General features: G+C 39.4%; 1 protein-coding gene across 11 annotated transcripts in view; it reads left to right on the forward strand.

The window, feature by feature from the left end:
• The window catches only part of TBC1D1 (TBC1 domain family member 1), a 110,586-nt gene that overhangs the window by 62,880 nt on the left and 33,631 nt on the right, over nt 1-14,075 (forward strand). For 6 of the 11 annotated variants that reach the window (XM_068680096.1, XM_068680097.1, XM_068680098.1 and 3 more), the window contains 5 exons: nt 2,387-2,473; nt 4,162-4,451; nt 6,165-6,293; nt 8,588-8,707; nt 9,909-10,048. In XM_068680096.1, coding sequence (XP_068536197.1) covers nt 2,387-2,473; nt 4,162-4,451; nt 6,165-6,293; nt 8,588-8,707; nt 9,909-10,048 — 766 coding nt within the window. Of the gene's footprint in view, nt 1-286; nt 493-2,386; nt 2,474-4,161; nt 4,452-6,164; nt 6,294-8,587; nt 8,708-9,908; nt 10,049-14,075 lie in introns of those variants that run through there. The other 5 variants (XM_068680107.1, XM_068680099.1, XM_068680100.1 and 2 more) reach the window with 5 other exon arrangements.

The following is a 14,075-nucleotide window of genomic DNA, read 5'->3' on the forward strand; positions in this document are numbered from 1 at the left end:
GAAAATAAAAGTAAGCACAAATGTTCACTTCTTTTTATGTAGAAAGAAGTGATTAGGGAACTGACTAAGCGCTCCAAATGAGACTGTATTTATTAATGACAGAAGAACTGATGATTAATGAGGCAACTGAGCTTTTAAATGCTAGTGTCCAGGTTTTGGCTGGGATAAAGTTAATTTTCTTCCTGGAAGCTGGTATGGTGCTGTGTTTTGGATTTAGGATGAGAATGATGTTGATAACTCCCTGATGTTTTAGTTGTTGCAGAGCAGTGCTTACACAGAGCCAAGGACTTTTCAGCTTCTCGCTCTGTCTTGCCAGCGGGCAGACTGGGCGTGCAGCAGGAGCTGGGAGGGGACAGAACCAGGACAGCTGACCCAAACTGGCCAAAGGGATGTCCCATACCAAATGGCATCATGCTGAACAATAATACTGGGAGGAGTTGGCTGGGAGGGCTGCCATTGCTTGGAGACTGGCTGGGCATCGGTCAATGGGTGGTGAGCAATTGCATTGCGCATCACTTGTTTTGTGTATTCTTTTATAGTTGTTGTTATTCCTATTATTTTATTTTCCCTTTTCTGTCCTGTTACACTGTCTTCATCTCAATACACAAGTTTTACTTTTTTCACTGATTCTGTCTCCCAGCCCCCTTGTGGGGAGAGTGAGCAAACGGCTGTGTGGTTCTTAGCTGCCTGCTGGGTTAAACCATAACAGCTAGAGACTACCTAAAGGCAAGCAATGTAAAGAACTTCAGAAAGCACTAGGAATATGCAGGCATCTGGGCAATATCACATCAATTCTTCACAAACAATGTCTGTCAGTACCTGTTATGGGAACAACTAACTTCTATGTGACAGTGATCCCCAAGAAAACACATTGGGAAAACGTTTATCATGAACAAATGGCTGAAAATATCTCCTAATTATACAGCAGCATCTAAGAAAACAAATCAGATGTCAGATTTAAGTACTACTTAATCCTACAGAGAGTTGTCTCGTTCATATATTATTTGTTTTTGCACTTCATTTCAAAACAGAGTGCAAAGTAGAAGGGGTTCAGGGAGATGTCTGAGGAAACCTGTAAGATTTGGAAAGACTTCTGCTTGACAAATGATTAAAAGAATCAGAACTTTCAGAGAGCTGACATGCAACAAAACCAAACAGCAAATAGTAAGGAATACAAATGAGGACACTCTCGTTTCTTTTAGGCAAACTGTTAAGTTGAAGGAAGATCTAGTTTAGTTTATCTGCAAAATACTTCCTCAGAGATGCAGTTTGTAGTGACAAACTAGGCTTTCAAAGCCTATTTCAGATGTCATACCTAACCTGTTCCCTAGAAGCAAATGATGGCAAAAGAATGGCCATTATAAATGGCTTAATCTCACTGGTGTAATTATGCATATGCTGAGGATTTGTAGTTGCATATCTCCCCTCATAACTGCCTGACCACTATTCATAGAATTCATCCCCACAGAATCCTGTTGTGCATGTGTTTGGGAGGTGAAACATGCTATTAGCATCGTTCCTAATTTTGCCAATTTGTCCGAAGACACATAAGCTATTGTCATATAAGCACAGTTGTATACAGTTGTATATTGGTTGCATTTTCACCGTCATGGGTGTTTTGATGAAAGTTCTTGATTATGTTCAGATCTGAGGCAAAGCAAAAGCACTTTGCATTGGCTTCAAGGAAGCGATATTCACTATTGTGAATAATGCTAACATATTAAATTATAGTTAGAATAGCAGTTCAAAGAGATCATATGCCTTTGCTTCAGAACATAATGTAGTGTTACCCTCCAAGGTTAGGAGGATATGAGTTACGTAGTTGTGTTAACAAGTAAAAATCCATCAATAGGTTTCTTGATATTTCTCTTAGTTGCATAAAGCATTAGAGTTCAACACATTATACAAAAATATTGTCAAAAATTGCACAAAAATACTTGCTTTCTGACTGACATTATAATACCAGAAATTATGTTTTGCTGTATATTAAATTGATACAGTTTTCAGTCCTTTTTTAATAGCCCTTTCAACTTTTTGTATCTTGATAGCAAGTATCTAGTATGACAATTTCCTGGTTAGACTACTGTTAGAAGGTATTTTAATAGTGGTTATAGTGCATACGTGCAATATGTGATTATATTCATACCATGGAAAGCACATAATTGCCCATGAGAATTCCCTAATTACACAGGAATCCTTCAAAATGTCAGTGACTGCCCTGAATAAAGTCTTTGTTTCTCACAGGGGCTAAGGCTATTGCTAGGCATTTTGGAAAATTAAATTTGTTGCTCTCTTTGAAAGCTACAGATTCTATCAATTCTATGCAAGCCCTTTTTGGTATGCCTCATGTTATAATTTTAATTGTTGATGTGCTTTTTTTCTACAGGGCAGTAAAGCCAGAGGTCCACTTGACAGCTCTAGTGCTGTAGATCTAGAGAGCTCCGTGTCCAGTACCTTAAGCAACACAAATAAAGTGAGTAAAGCCTGTAGTGTCTGTATATAGTGAGAAACTCCTGTTACTATTACCTGAAACAACTAGTCAGATGTGAGGTGTAGTCACTAACTGATCACGTAACTGTTTTGTCCTAACATCTTGCATTTTGTTTTCGTTATATTCGGGGAGTGGATAACCTAACTGATCGTGTGTGAAAACAAAGAAACCCCAGAACATCCACACAGAAGGATAAAATCAGTATCACTGTGTAGGGCTTAGGTATGCTTTCTTCCAAGAGTCCTGCTGCCACTTGATGGTCCATTGGTGCATTTCTTTATTCCTGTGCCAAATCCCTCTGAGGGTGATGGGGATGTACACACTGCAGGTAGCCTCTCTGGTCAGTCACTGTCTTCCCCTTCACTTTCCCAGCTTGAAACAATTTTTCCATGTTTTTGAATTTTTAAGTTGGTTACCCAAACCACTTTTCACGTGTATAATGTGTTAAATGTATTTGAATCATCTGAGAACAACTTGAACAAAGTAATTTCACGACTCATTCTGGTAACAGATTCAGATTAAGAAATAGCAGTCACATGCTAACAGATGATCATGTATAAGGTGCTGTCATCTATAGAGTTTCACCAAAGACTTCTATTCTTTTTGATAAATATGCTAAGTCTATATTACTGTTCTCCAGAAGTTTCAAGTTGCCTTTAGGCCTTTCCTCATGTTTTCTTGTGTTCCTACTCCTATAGAAAATAATGGTGCAAGAGGGATTCTATTTGAAGTAGGAATGTGTTGTGCTATATACAAACACGTATTTTGTATCTGTTTCTTATCATGTGAATCCATAGATGTGAACTAAAATATTACCTAACGTAATCTGAATCCAGCAAAACACAGCAAAACAAATTTGATAATTACCATACTGCTGACCCTGATCTGGCTAGCTTCAGCCCTGCAAGTACATACCATGAATGCAGGACTGCATACATAAGAAATATAAAACTAAACCAAGAAGTGGAGTAATTTCCCACTTTGCATGGTCAGAAAGTTTTTAGTCTGAACAAAGTAATATAAACAACCTAGAAGAAAGCCAGTCATCTTCCTTGGATGCAGCCTAGCACTCTGCAGACTTGGATGCAGTTATCAATTCTTCTCCAGTGCCTGGTCACCTGGTGTACTCCTGAGTGCAGGTAATGGAGAGTCTTCTCTCCATGTTTACGATTCTGAAAGAATGGCTGACTTTGCAAAAATCACAAAAGGTGGGAAGTGAAGAAAAATACATGATTTGGGGCTGAAACAGGCATTTAGTCATAGGATTAAAGTCCTTTGTGTGAGTCTTAAAATGGAAAAAAGGAATCTTACGTTGTAAAATGGGGTGCTAAATAAACAGTACTCTGAAATGCTGCCTTTTTCGTTGCTGTCACTGTTATCCAAACCTGACCCACCTGTTCATTTTACTTTCCTTCTGAGTTGTGTTCAATATACTGTAAAATGCAATCACTCAAAATTATTTTTTCCTGTGTAGAATGGAGACTGTGATTTGATGACCCAAGTGGTTAAGAACAAAAACCGCTGAATATCAGTGATTCTTTGAGATATTGTCATAAAAATGTGCAAGTCTGAAGCAGATCTCTGTGGGGGGTGACTAACGACATGGAACTGCAATCCCCAAAACTGATGGTAAAACCGCATATCAGTAACCTTGTATTTTGCTCTGCCAGGAACCACCCTTATGTGAAAAGGAGAGAGACAGACTTCCTACACTTCCTACAGAGAATGCTGTCAAGACCAGTGGATCAGTGGGTGATCTCTCCAGCGACACAGATAGTTACCCAATTGAGCAGTCTGTTACGTTACCTCAGCAAAGCTTTCGAAGGCGAGCAAACACACTGAGTCATTTACCATCAGAAAGCCAGGAGTCTCTGGTACCCGTTGAAACATCGCCATCTGTTTCCCAGAGGAAACTTATGAGGTATCACTCAGTGAGCACAGAGACTCCTCACATGAGAAAGTAAGACTTCCTAAAAGCAGGCTGTGCTTTCATTTGGTGAAGGCATATTTGGGGATGGTGATTGCATACCCGGTGTGTGTTCTTAGTGGATAAGAAATGTCACAGCAGGGTATCACTCTTTGGAGGTTTGTAGGTATCCTGTTTAGAAACACTTCTGTCCTGTGTGCTCCACGGTGTTAGTCTCTGTGAGCTTCGGGGGAGATGAAACATGAGACATGTAGTTCCACACTTTGTCACAAAGCTAAGTAGGATCTCTCCTAAGGCATTAGATGATATTTTTGCAAGCAATATTCAGTAATTTTTGTTGCCTTGATCTGCAAGCATTGTAAATAAATGCTACATCTACATAGTCTATTTGTAGAGAAAAATTACATAGCCTTTCTGATGCTGAAAACCTTACTGTTTGGTAAGTAAGGTTTTAAAGTAATACACAAAACTGACAGTATTGTTGATAGAGCTGAGACTCCTGTGCAGTGTTTCAGTGAGCCTATGTAAATTTTACTTGCAAAAGCAAGCTACCGACTGCCTTAATGCTAATATTCTTCAAGCTATCTTCCTTTGTAATCCTGCCTCAGCATTTTCAAAGTCTCTGAATGTTATGGCAGTTTTCTTTCCTCCCTCTATCTGGCTTTTTCCAATTACTATGGAAACACTTCTGTCTGTAGACTTCCATTTCACTGCCAAAACTGCTCGTTTACACAAGTTAGACAGTAGGAAATCTGTATGTGTTCCAACTTATTTTTCCCTGCAGGAGGCAGGGCAATAAAAGAACATGCCTGAAATAGGTGATGACAGGGAAAAGAAGAATTATAGCATTTAAAAGGAAACATAACCCAGGTTGCCTTTTTGTCCCTTTCTTGAACCTTTTTTAATTCTTAAATACTGGAATGTGTTTGTAATACAGTTTAGAACTTGTGCTGTTGGTCTGTTACCTTCATGAAAGTTGCCCTGACGCTTGTTGTAGCTTGTTCAGTCAGTTCCTATCTTAATATAGGAATGCAGTTAAAAATTAAGTATATTTTTAATTTGCTTGGTTATTGCTATTTGACTATGTAATTTTTACTAAGGCCTAAGTCTGTCTGCTCTTTCACACAACTCAGCCCAAAAAAGAAATTACTCTCGTGTACCTTTCATAGGAAACATACAGAACAGGACACAGAAGAAAACAGTACTTTGAACAAGTCATGTATGTTTTGTGAGCATTTTTTGAATAGCTTACCCTGATTGTTAAGTTGTTTTCAAAGTGCGAATGGATCCAAAACTTCAAAACATCTAACGCTTCACTTCTCATCCATGAAGTCTCTTGATCATATGCCTGACTTTATCGTAGAAACCAAGGGGAAGCAATATGAGGGAGAAGAAACAGGGTTGTTATTAACATACTTTAGGAATTTGAATTTATCATTCACTGAAATGCTTTGCTAAAGATTCGGAGTGTGCATTTCAGACTTTGTTGATTGGGTTAAAATGTTCAGCCTCTTGCAGTTACTACATTAACTGTGAAAAATGTACGAAATGGCTGATTTGTATTTGTTACAAGTATTTGTTACTTTCAAAGATTAGAGAAGAAATTTCACTTTTATTGATTTTTTAGCTCTCCCCTTCCCATTTCCTCTCTCTTACTGTGTTTTGTTCTTTCTGCTACCTCAACTCCATTCCTCTGGTTGGAATCCCACTGTACGGTATGAACGCATCTGTCGGCGAATCTAAAAGTTCTTCTGGTCAACTTGCACGTTCTCCTACTCTAGCTCGTCTTAACCCCTCGGCCTCTTCACCCAACTTTTTTAAATATCTAAGGCATAATTCAAGTGGAGAACAAAGTGGGCATTTTGCACAAAAGAGGTGAGATAGCACCTGTACCTACTTTGGGGTAGGGTTTGTTTTACCATGCTTTAAATATAAAGCTCTGTAGTGCAAATAATTAAAACAATTTCATAAAGACTAAGGGTGGTAGATTTTTATGGGAGGGGGAACTCAACTGCTCCACTACTGAGTGTAGTCCTGATAGCTGTGTAACTTTTTCTTTTAATGAATAAAATTTTCAGATGCATGACATTCTTTGGAGACAGTTGCTCCAAAGCAGCTTCTTGTTATGCAGCAGACAGCAGCACTACTTCAAATTGTGCCAGTGATGAGTTGCCAAGAACCTGTAATCTAGCTCGCTCTGCCTCTCCTGAATCATTCAGTTTTGTTCAGCTTTGTTCATGGTAACAGAGAAACGTATTAATATCCTTTTGTGCCTGACATTTAAAGGAAAATTTACTAAGTTAACCAAAATAGGCAAGAAGTAGCTGGACTGTGGACAACCAGTACAGAAAAGGAAAAAGGGAGCTTATGTGTTTGTCTTGGTTAAATTGTCTTTGTTATAGCAATATCAAATGATACTTTTCTGTTCCTTATTTCTTAAAACAGAAATGTGCATAGGGAGTATTGACATGAACCTTTTATTTTCCTGAGAACCTGAAACGAGTGGCTTCTTAAAAATCTTAATTGTGAAACCCCTTCTAGTTAAACTTCTTCTAGCTCCAAAGGCTAATGAGGCTAAATGTCCTTCAAAGCACGGTCAGCATCACTGACCATTGGCAAGCAAATTTTGTTGCTGTTTGTTGTTCCTTTTCTGTTTCCTTGTGTGAAAGCTTCCTGTTTCCCCAAGGTGCTGTTTTTTTTTTGCTCCTGAGAAAGTACTCAGCCCACAACCAGTCCCTTTGGTTGCATTTGCTAAGCACTTGCTAGCGTCCCTCTCCATTTAGCTTCACCTCAGAGGTATGGTATTGCTCAGGGGAGGAAACACGAATTTGCAATGTCCTCTTTACTGTGTGTTTTAACAACACGTACCCAGGCCTGAACACCACACTAATGCCCCTTTATTTGAATCCTGAAGGTCGAATTCTCAAAAGTAGGTTCTTCCACCATAGATTTGGTGATACATTCTGCAGTATCACCCTCTACTTCCCTTTCCCTGTTCTTTAAGGGTGTACTGCAGTGAAACTCTAAACAAGACAGAGAACTGAAATGGATAGGGACATCAAATAAATTAATGAATTGAAATCAGGAAGTCAAACTGCCTGGGTTGATTGTATTCCTCTAAGTGAAATTACCACGTAACCGTAATTGATTTACTGTAAGCGAAACCTGATTACAGGGTACACTGTGCTACAGCAGGATCTTCCTCATGCTTAGTACCAGCTACTAAAGAACTGTGTCACTTCGTACTTCTGGTGTTCCCAGGTTATCCCCCCCATCCCTGTTCACATCTTCAGGAGGCAGAGCTAAATGCTATCTGTATGTAACATTAAGGTTTATCAGAAGCTTTTCTTAATAAATTTGGTTTGTCAGGAGTAAATTCTCCTATTCATGTATTTTTGTGTGCTCTTCTGAGGAAAGGTCTTCCAGTTTCATCGGCCAAGTAACTTTCTATGTTTTCATTCCATACAGAAACTTTCCATTAACTGAGTTGTTCTTACTTCCTTCTATTAACTGTCTCCTGAGTGTGTTGGGAGCTGGTTATTTTAAACTAAAGAGCAGAGCTAGATAGGATGTTGTCCAGAAGACTGTTGATGAAATTTGATTAGTGCTCCTGTCTGCTGCGTCCTGAAGCTTCATTTAGGATAAATCAATCCTAAATAATGTCAGAAAGCTCAGCTTTTAGCTTAAAAGTTCCAAGCTTGTCTGAATAAAACCCTGTTAAAGCTTTACAAAACGCTTTTTGCCAAAGTCTTTTTTTCACTTGCTGGTACAATGATTATCAGTGCCAGCTTTTCCTAACCTTTTCCTCCAAACTTGGTCAATTGTCACAACTAATATTTAAGTAAATTTTCAATTGTAAAGCTGGCATCAGTTTCTATTAGGTTAGAAGAATTTACTTGAAACACGCACTGAAAATCTTGTGCTGTGTTAAAGAATAACAAATTTGCCCAACGTATATTTATTTATATTGGAACATTTTAGTTTGCCCAAAGAAACATGTATTGCAAAGTATCACTTTGTTAGTGGTTTTAACTTTGACTTTGGTTTCTTTGGTATTCATGCCTTCAGGATTTAGCTGCTTTTTGTTTAAAACTTAGCAGTATGTGTTTTTATTCTGTGGATTTATACTTCCTTGTTCTAAACTATACTTTTCCCAACTGCACTCTCAGCATCTCCTACCGTACTGCCTTAAGGAAAAAGCTTCATTCTTCTTCTTCTGTGCCAAATTTCTTAAAATTTCTGGCTCCTGTAGATGAAAATAACACCTCTGACTTTAGGAGCGCAACAAGGTAGGGTTCTCTCTTTAAGCCTGGAGGTAATTATGTGTTATTATTCAAAGGTTTCTTAGTTTGAAATACTTCAAATGCTTCTTGCACTTGCAAAATCTGACTTGTGCAACGATTCACTTGCATGTATTCTGCATGTGATTGCTGTCAAAAAGGTGGAACCATTCCCAACTCCTCTCTTATGAAGTTTGCAGCACTTATCCATGTTGATGTTGTGATGGTCGTGCAACTTCCATCTCTCCACTTCTGTGATTATTCCTGCCAAAGGACTGTGTTTGCTGTTTTCAGTTAAGAGAATATATGTGGTTCATTCTAAGCAATGTCAGTGTCCTTGAGGTGGAAGGAGAGGACAGCCTGTGAAATGCTGTTCGCAGTTGCCAGAGCTGTTGAAAGTTCATTTATCACTCTCAGCTTGAACAAAGACCGATGTAATCACTCAGCCAATGGTTGGAGTAAAACAATGACTTGTTTAAAAATGTAATGGCTTAAATTCATTAGTGGGATTTTCAATAGGAAGACATTATCACTGTTCATTACTTCATTTAATATTCTGAATAAAAACCTCTGTGTGTAGTTTGTGGATTTCATCAAAGGTGTAACATGTAAGGTTACTGGATTCTGTTCACAACTTTGTTGCTTATTTCAGATGGTGACTTGGGAACACACAGGTTAAAATTTTTGTTCTGAGTCTGTGTTGTAAAGGTATATGGTACATTTCTGATTCACAGAAGGCTGGAATTTTAATTAAGGTTTATAAAACTCCTTGATGTTTGCTGATAAAAGGCATCAACAGAACTCTTATCTCCTATGAGTCGCTGCTAGATATTGTGGATGGTTTGGTAGTGGTGGTATAGATGGTAGCAGGGCACTAAAGGTACACTATGGTGTATGTTTAAGTATCTTTAATTCATTGTGTTTCAAGTACTGCCACAAAGAAATATGAAAATTAAATAAAACTTCAGAAAGCAGATTGCACAGAGCTGCCAGCTCCTTCTGGTGAACCTGAGTGATGTTTGCAGCCTTATAAAAGCATGCTGCCACTGAGCAAGTTTCACCCACCTGCCACTTATGGCTTGACACAGCATGTGCACAGCACACTGTATGCCTTAGCTGATGGTTCTTGTTATATTCCCTGAACTGCATCACTGTTCCTGGCAAATTTGGGTAACCTCCTCACAAGCCGTTCTGTGTTCTGCGATTTTAGTGACTACGAATCCCAACGCAGCCAGCAGGCTGTTGGTGCTGACAGCCCCATAAGGACTCGCCGGCATTCATGGAGACAACAGATATTCCTGCGAGTGGCGACCCCTCAGAAAGCGTGTGATTCTCCCAGTCGCTATGATGGTAAGTCTTGGCTTCTGTGCTTCCGTGAAGGTTGTTAGCAGCTATAATCTGTGAAGTGTGGACTGCTTTGTCTTCTGAGTGGGAATATTTGCCCAGTGCTCTGTTTGTACTGTCTGTGTGATTTCCCATTCACATTTCAGTCACGCAAAGCTCATCAGCTTTTGGACTTTTTATTTTTCAGCTGTATATGTAACATAGTTCCGATAGTATAAAATTAACTAACCAGAGAAGAAATGATTTTCTAGATACACTGTTCTAATGAGTTCTGGGGGAAAAAAATGCATCACCAGTGTTGCTCTGAAGAAAACACGATGCTTCTGTTTCATCTTTCTATGTTAGACTATGGAACTAAGGACCAGAAAAATCCAACCCTAGCAGAAGGAATTAAATTTCTTTCATGACTTGAGTTGAGTTCTGTAGTGTGTACTTCATACCATACTGAATTTGATCTCATGTATGCAGCTTCAGTCTGTAATCCTTTACCACTTTAACCGTGATTATCCACTGTTATCTTATTTCTTTCTTAAATTTCTGTAGACCTAAAGAACCACAGACCAGGGGGAAAAAAAAACAAAAACAAACAAAAAACAAAAAACACACCGCAAATGAGTGTGCAAGTACATCATTTTATGTATCTCACCTTATGTGAGTTAGACAATACACCACACACTGGGACCAAAAATGCCTCAGAGAACCTTGTGTCTCCAGATAATGGTCTCTGGTTCACTGAGGTTTGAATTTCACAGCTTGAGCTCTGAAAATTCTACCCTCTGACTGCAAGGTCATAGTATAAGAATAAGAGTCACAAGGAACCGTAGAGAACAATACACTGTAGTAAATATAGTAAAAAGTAATAATGTTTGAAATGACTGGGAAAGCTGTCAGGTTAGCAGTCATTGAAACATTTTTATTGCATCTTAAAAAGAGACCTTGGCTAACTGGACACTGCACATAACAAAAACATTTGTCATTAATGAGTTGCTTGGAATGTAATTGGACTTAATATGGGGTAAGCTGCATATGGGCATAGATGTCTCTCGAATGCCTCTTCAAAGCTCAGTGACCTCAGGAGCATGCCTGTGCATATAGAACACGTGAAGTGGTCTCCTACGCTTCAAGGTAATGAAGGGGATGTTCAACCTCAGCAAAGCTACTGTTTTTGTGAATTTGATGCATCTTTTTGTGACTGAAAGTAGTCTTACTAGTTTTTCAAAGCCACAAAACCTTCCATATGAAATAGGAAAAACAAACAAACAAATGAAATTGCCTGTTCAGACCTTTCCTATGAGACATAATAGCCGCAAGATACAATCTTAACAACCTACAGCTGGATAAGCATAACAGTTGGAGAAAAAAGTGTGGCCAAAAAGGAAAACAGGAAGTGCTATTAATAGGAGGAACAATTTAAAATAACTGGCCTTTTTCTTCACTCTAGTTGTCTTTTTCTGGTTTTGTTCCAATGTACATACTCAGTTTGCAAACAGAGGGAGACATTTTTTTTCTTTTAACAGGTATTTGATTTTTTGTGCATCTCCTGAAGCATTTTTGGCAGTAAAGGATGCTTAGTCACGATCAAGTCTGTAGCCTTAAAGAGAACTCTGTATGGGCAATCTTACATTGGAACTCCCTACCACAGTTAATTTAGTAATCTCTGTAGTTCCAGAGAAACTGTAACTAGCTATTGTTCATCACCTTGTTCCTTCTTCTTTCATCTTCGCTCAAGGAGAAGCTACACATGAAGTAGAGTCGGTCAGTGTGACAAGAGTTACCTGTAGTTGATTTTATTTTTAAGGCTTCCTTGCTCGTTTTAGATTGTTCTCCTTTGGAAACAGTCTTTATACAAACAGCTGATGTATGACCAAAAGATCAGTTTCAACCAAAACAGATGGAGGAGGAGGAAGATTTTAAAGATACCATTTTTTGTTGCATTCCAAAAGTAGTCAGGCAGAGGAAAGCAAGACAACATTCATGTGTTTCCTGTTATAAACAGTGATTCCGTTAACCAATTTCTCTGGCCAAATGCAGTACCCCACACACCACTCCAGGGTACTGAACAGGAGAGCAGTAAGGAAAGAAGGGCTGGGATTTATTTATTTTTTGAAGTAAGTCAGCCAACCAAGAGGCTTAGATTTCTGAGTCAGAGGTGATAATTTTTTACAGGCTTAGCACAGGCTGCTTTACTAAACTTTGTGTTAAGTACTAAATCTACCAGCATGCCTGAACTGCATGCTGTGTTGACTAAGCGTGGGCAGGCACTGCCAACCGAATGAAACTGCTCTGTTGCTGTAAAGTCTTTGGATTTTAATCATTAAGTACACGTGTAAAATGTGACAAGGAATAGAGACAACTTTAAGCTTTATACACGAGTCCATTTGCATAGACAAGTGGGGAGCTGAACCTCAAGTTGCATCCTGTCCATTGCCACTCTGTGTGGAAGGAAGGTGTGTTTACTGAAAATAACTTAAGAAGAATAAAGCTCAAATAATACTGATATAAAACTGATAAATAGCTTATGTAGAATTTTTGAGCTTAATCTTATGAGGTACTGAGCTTAAGAGATGTCTAGTGTCCTGAGTTACCATATGAAGCCGACTGCACCAAGTCCCACTGTCTTGCACTTCTGGACCCTTTACTTCTTTAGTAGTTTGAGTGCTCTTTGAGCTAAATTTTCGTTTCCTGTAGCTCAGCTGGAGAGAAATGTTTGCTAGCTGTGCCTCGATAGCTGCATTGTGTATGGCAAGGCAGAGAGCACCTTGTTTTCCAGGCTCCTTTATTTAAATGTACCACTTGCCTTGAAGGAAACCTTTCAGTTTGTAATAATTTGGGAGTAGAATGAAAAACTGTCCTAAATCAGTAGAGCCACAACCAACCATATACACTAGAAATGTTAAAATGCCTTTTTTGCTTGCCGGTTATGATTCCTGCTTTTTCTGATGACTGGACTCAATCCAGCCCCATTTGGACAAGGTGAGCACTCCGAGACAACAGAAAGCCTTGGGTACAGGAAACCATTAACTTCTGGCTGTTGGAGGAGCAACACCCATGTGCGTGCCCTTCCTCTAGCCACCTCCTGCTAGTGGGTGCTGCTATTTCCACACACTTCTTTGTGTAAACAAAATGCAAGGAACAAATGCAATCTTGGGGCTAAGCTCACAGCTGGGTCCTGTCCCCCTGCCACCTTCCCAAGGCAGCACTGAAGCTGAAGGGACTGTAATGTTTGATGATGAAGCACACAGGAGACACATCACACGGTTTGCCTGGCAGGGCAGCCTGTCACAGCCTCCTGCCAGCAGCTCAGCCTCTAGTGAAGCTGAAGAGGCCGCTGGCTTCCAGTTTTTAGGGATCTTGAAAGGATTTTCTGCATAGGCAAAATGACCTGTAGAGATTGTTACTGCTTTCCAGCTGGTAGCTGAAGGTTTTCAGGATTGAATTGTGTTAGTTCTGACATAGCAAGCTACAGTGCAACCTCTCTTCTCCAGCTGTTTGCTCCTTGCTGTGTCCCAGAACTCCTCTTATACTCCTTTTGTCAGAGTCAGGAGGGTTTGTAGATCTAAATGATACGGTCTGCTTTCCTTTTTTCTATTTGTTAGAATTGACACGTGGCAAAATTATTCAACCAGCCACTTGTACTTGGAAAAGGGTCTAAAATGCAGTTTCAGAACAGTAATGGTTTTTTGTGAGTACAGTTTTTCTTCATTGCATCCAAAAAAGTGTGATTTAGGGAAAGCTCCTGAGCATAGAGCCCAGACCAGGCTGGAGAGGTGAGGAGCAAGGAGTGGCTGTGCTGCTGTGGGTGCTGTGGAGCACTGGGGGGCAGCGTTTCTCTCTGCCAGCTGGATACAAGCTCAGTACCTTTTGCTCTGATATTTCTCTTTATTTTTTCATTTGTGCGGGTAGAATGAGTGTTGTATCTTGCGAAGTGAGGAGATGGAAGAGGAGGAGCACAGGTCATTAACAAAATCAATTATGCTATAATCTGATGCAGTGCTATATTTCTTTTGAAGGGAGGTGTTCATTAATCTTTTTC

The sequence above is a fragment of the Anas acuta genome, chromosome 4, assembly GCF_963932015.1.
Source record: "Anas acuta chromosome 4, bAnaAcu1.1, whole genome shotgun sequence".
NCBI classification, from domain to species: Eukaryota; Metazoa; Chordata; class Aves; order Anseriformes; family Anatidae; genus Anas; species Anas acuta.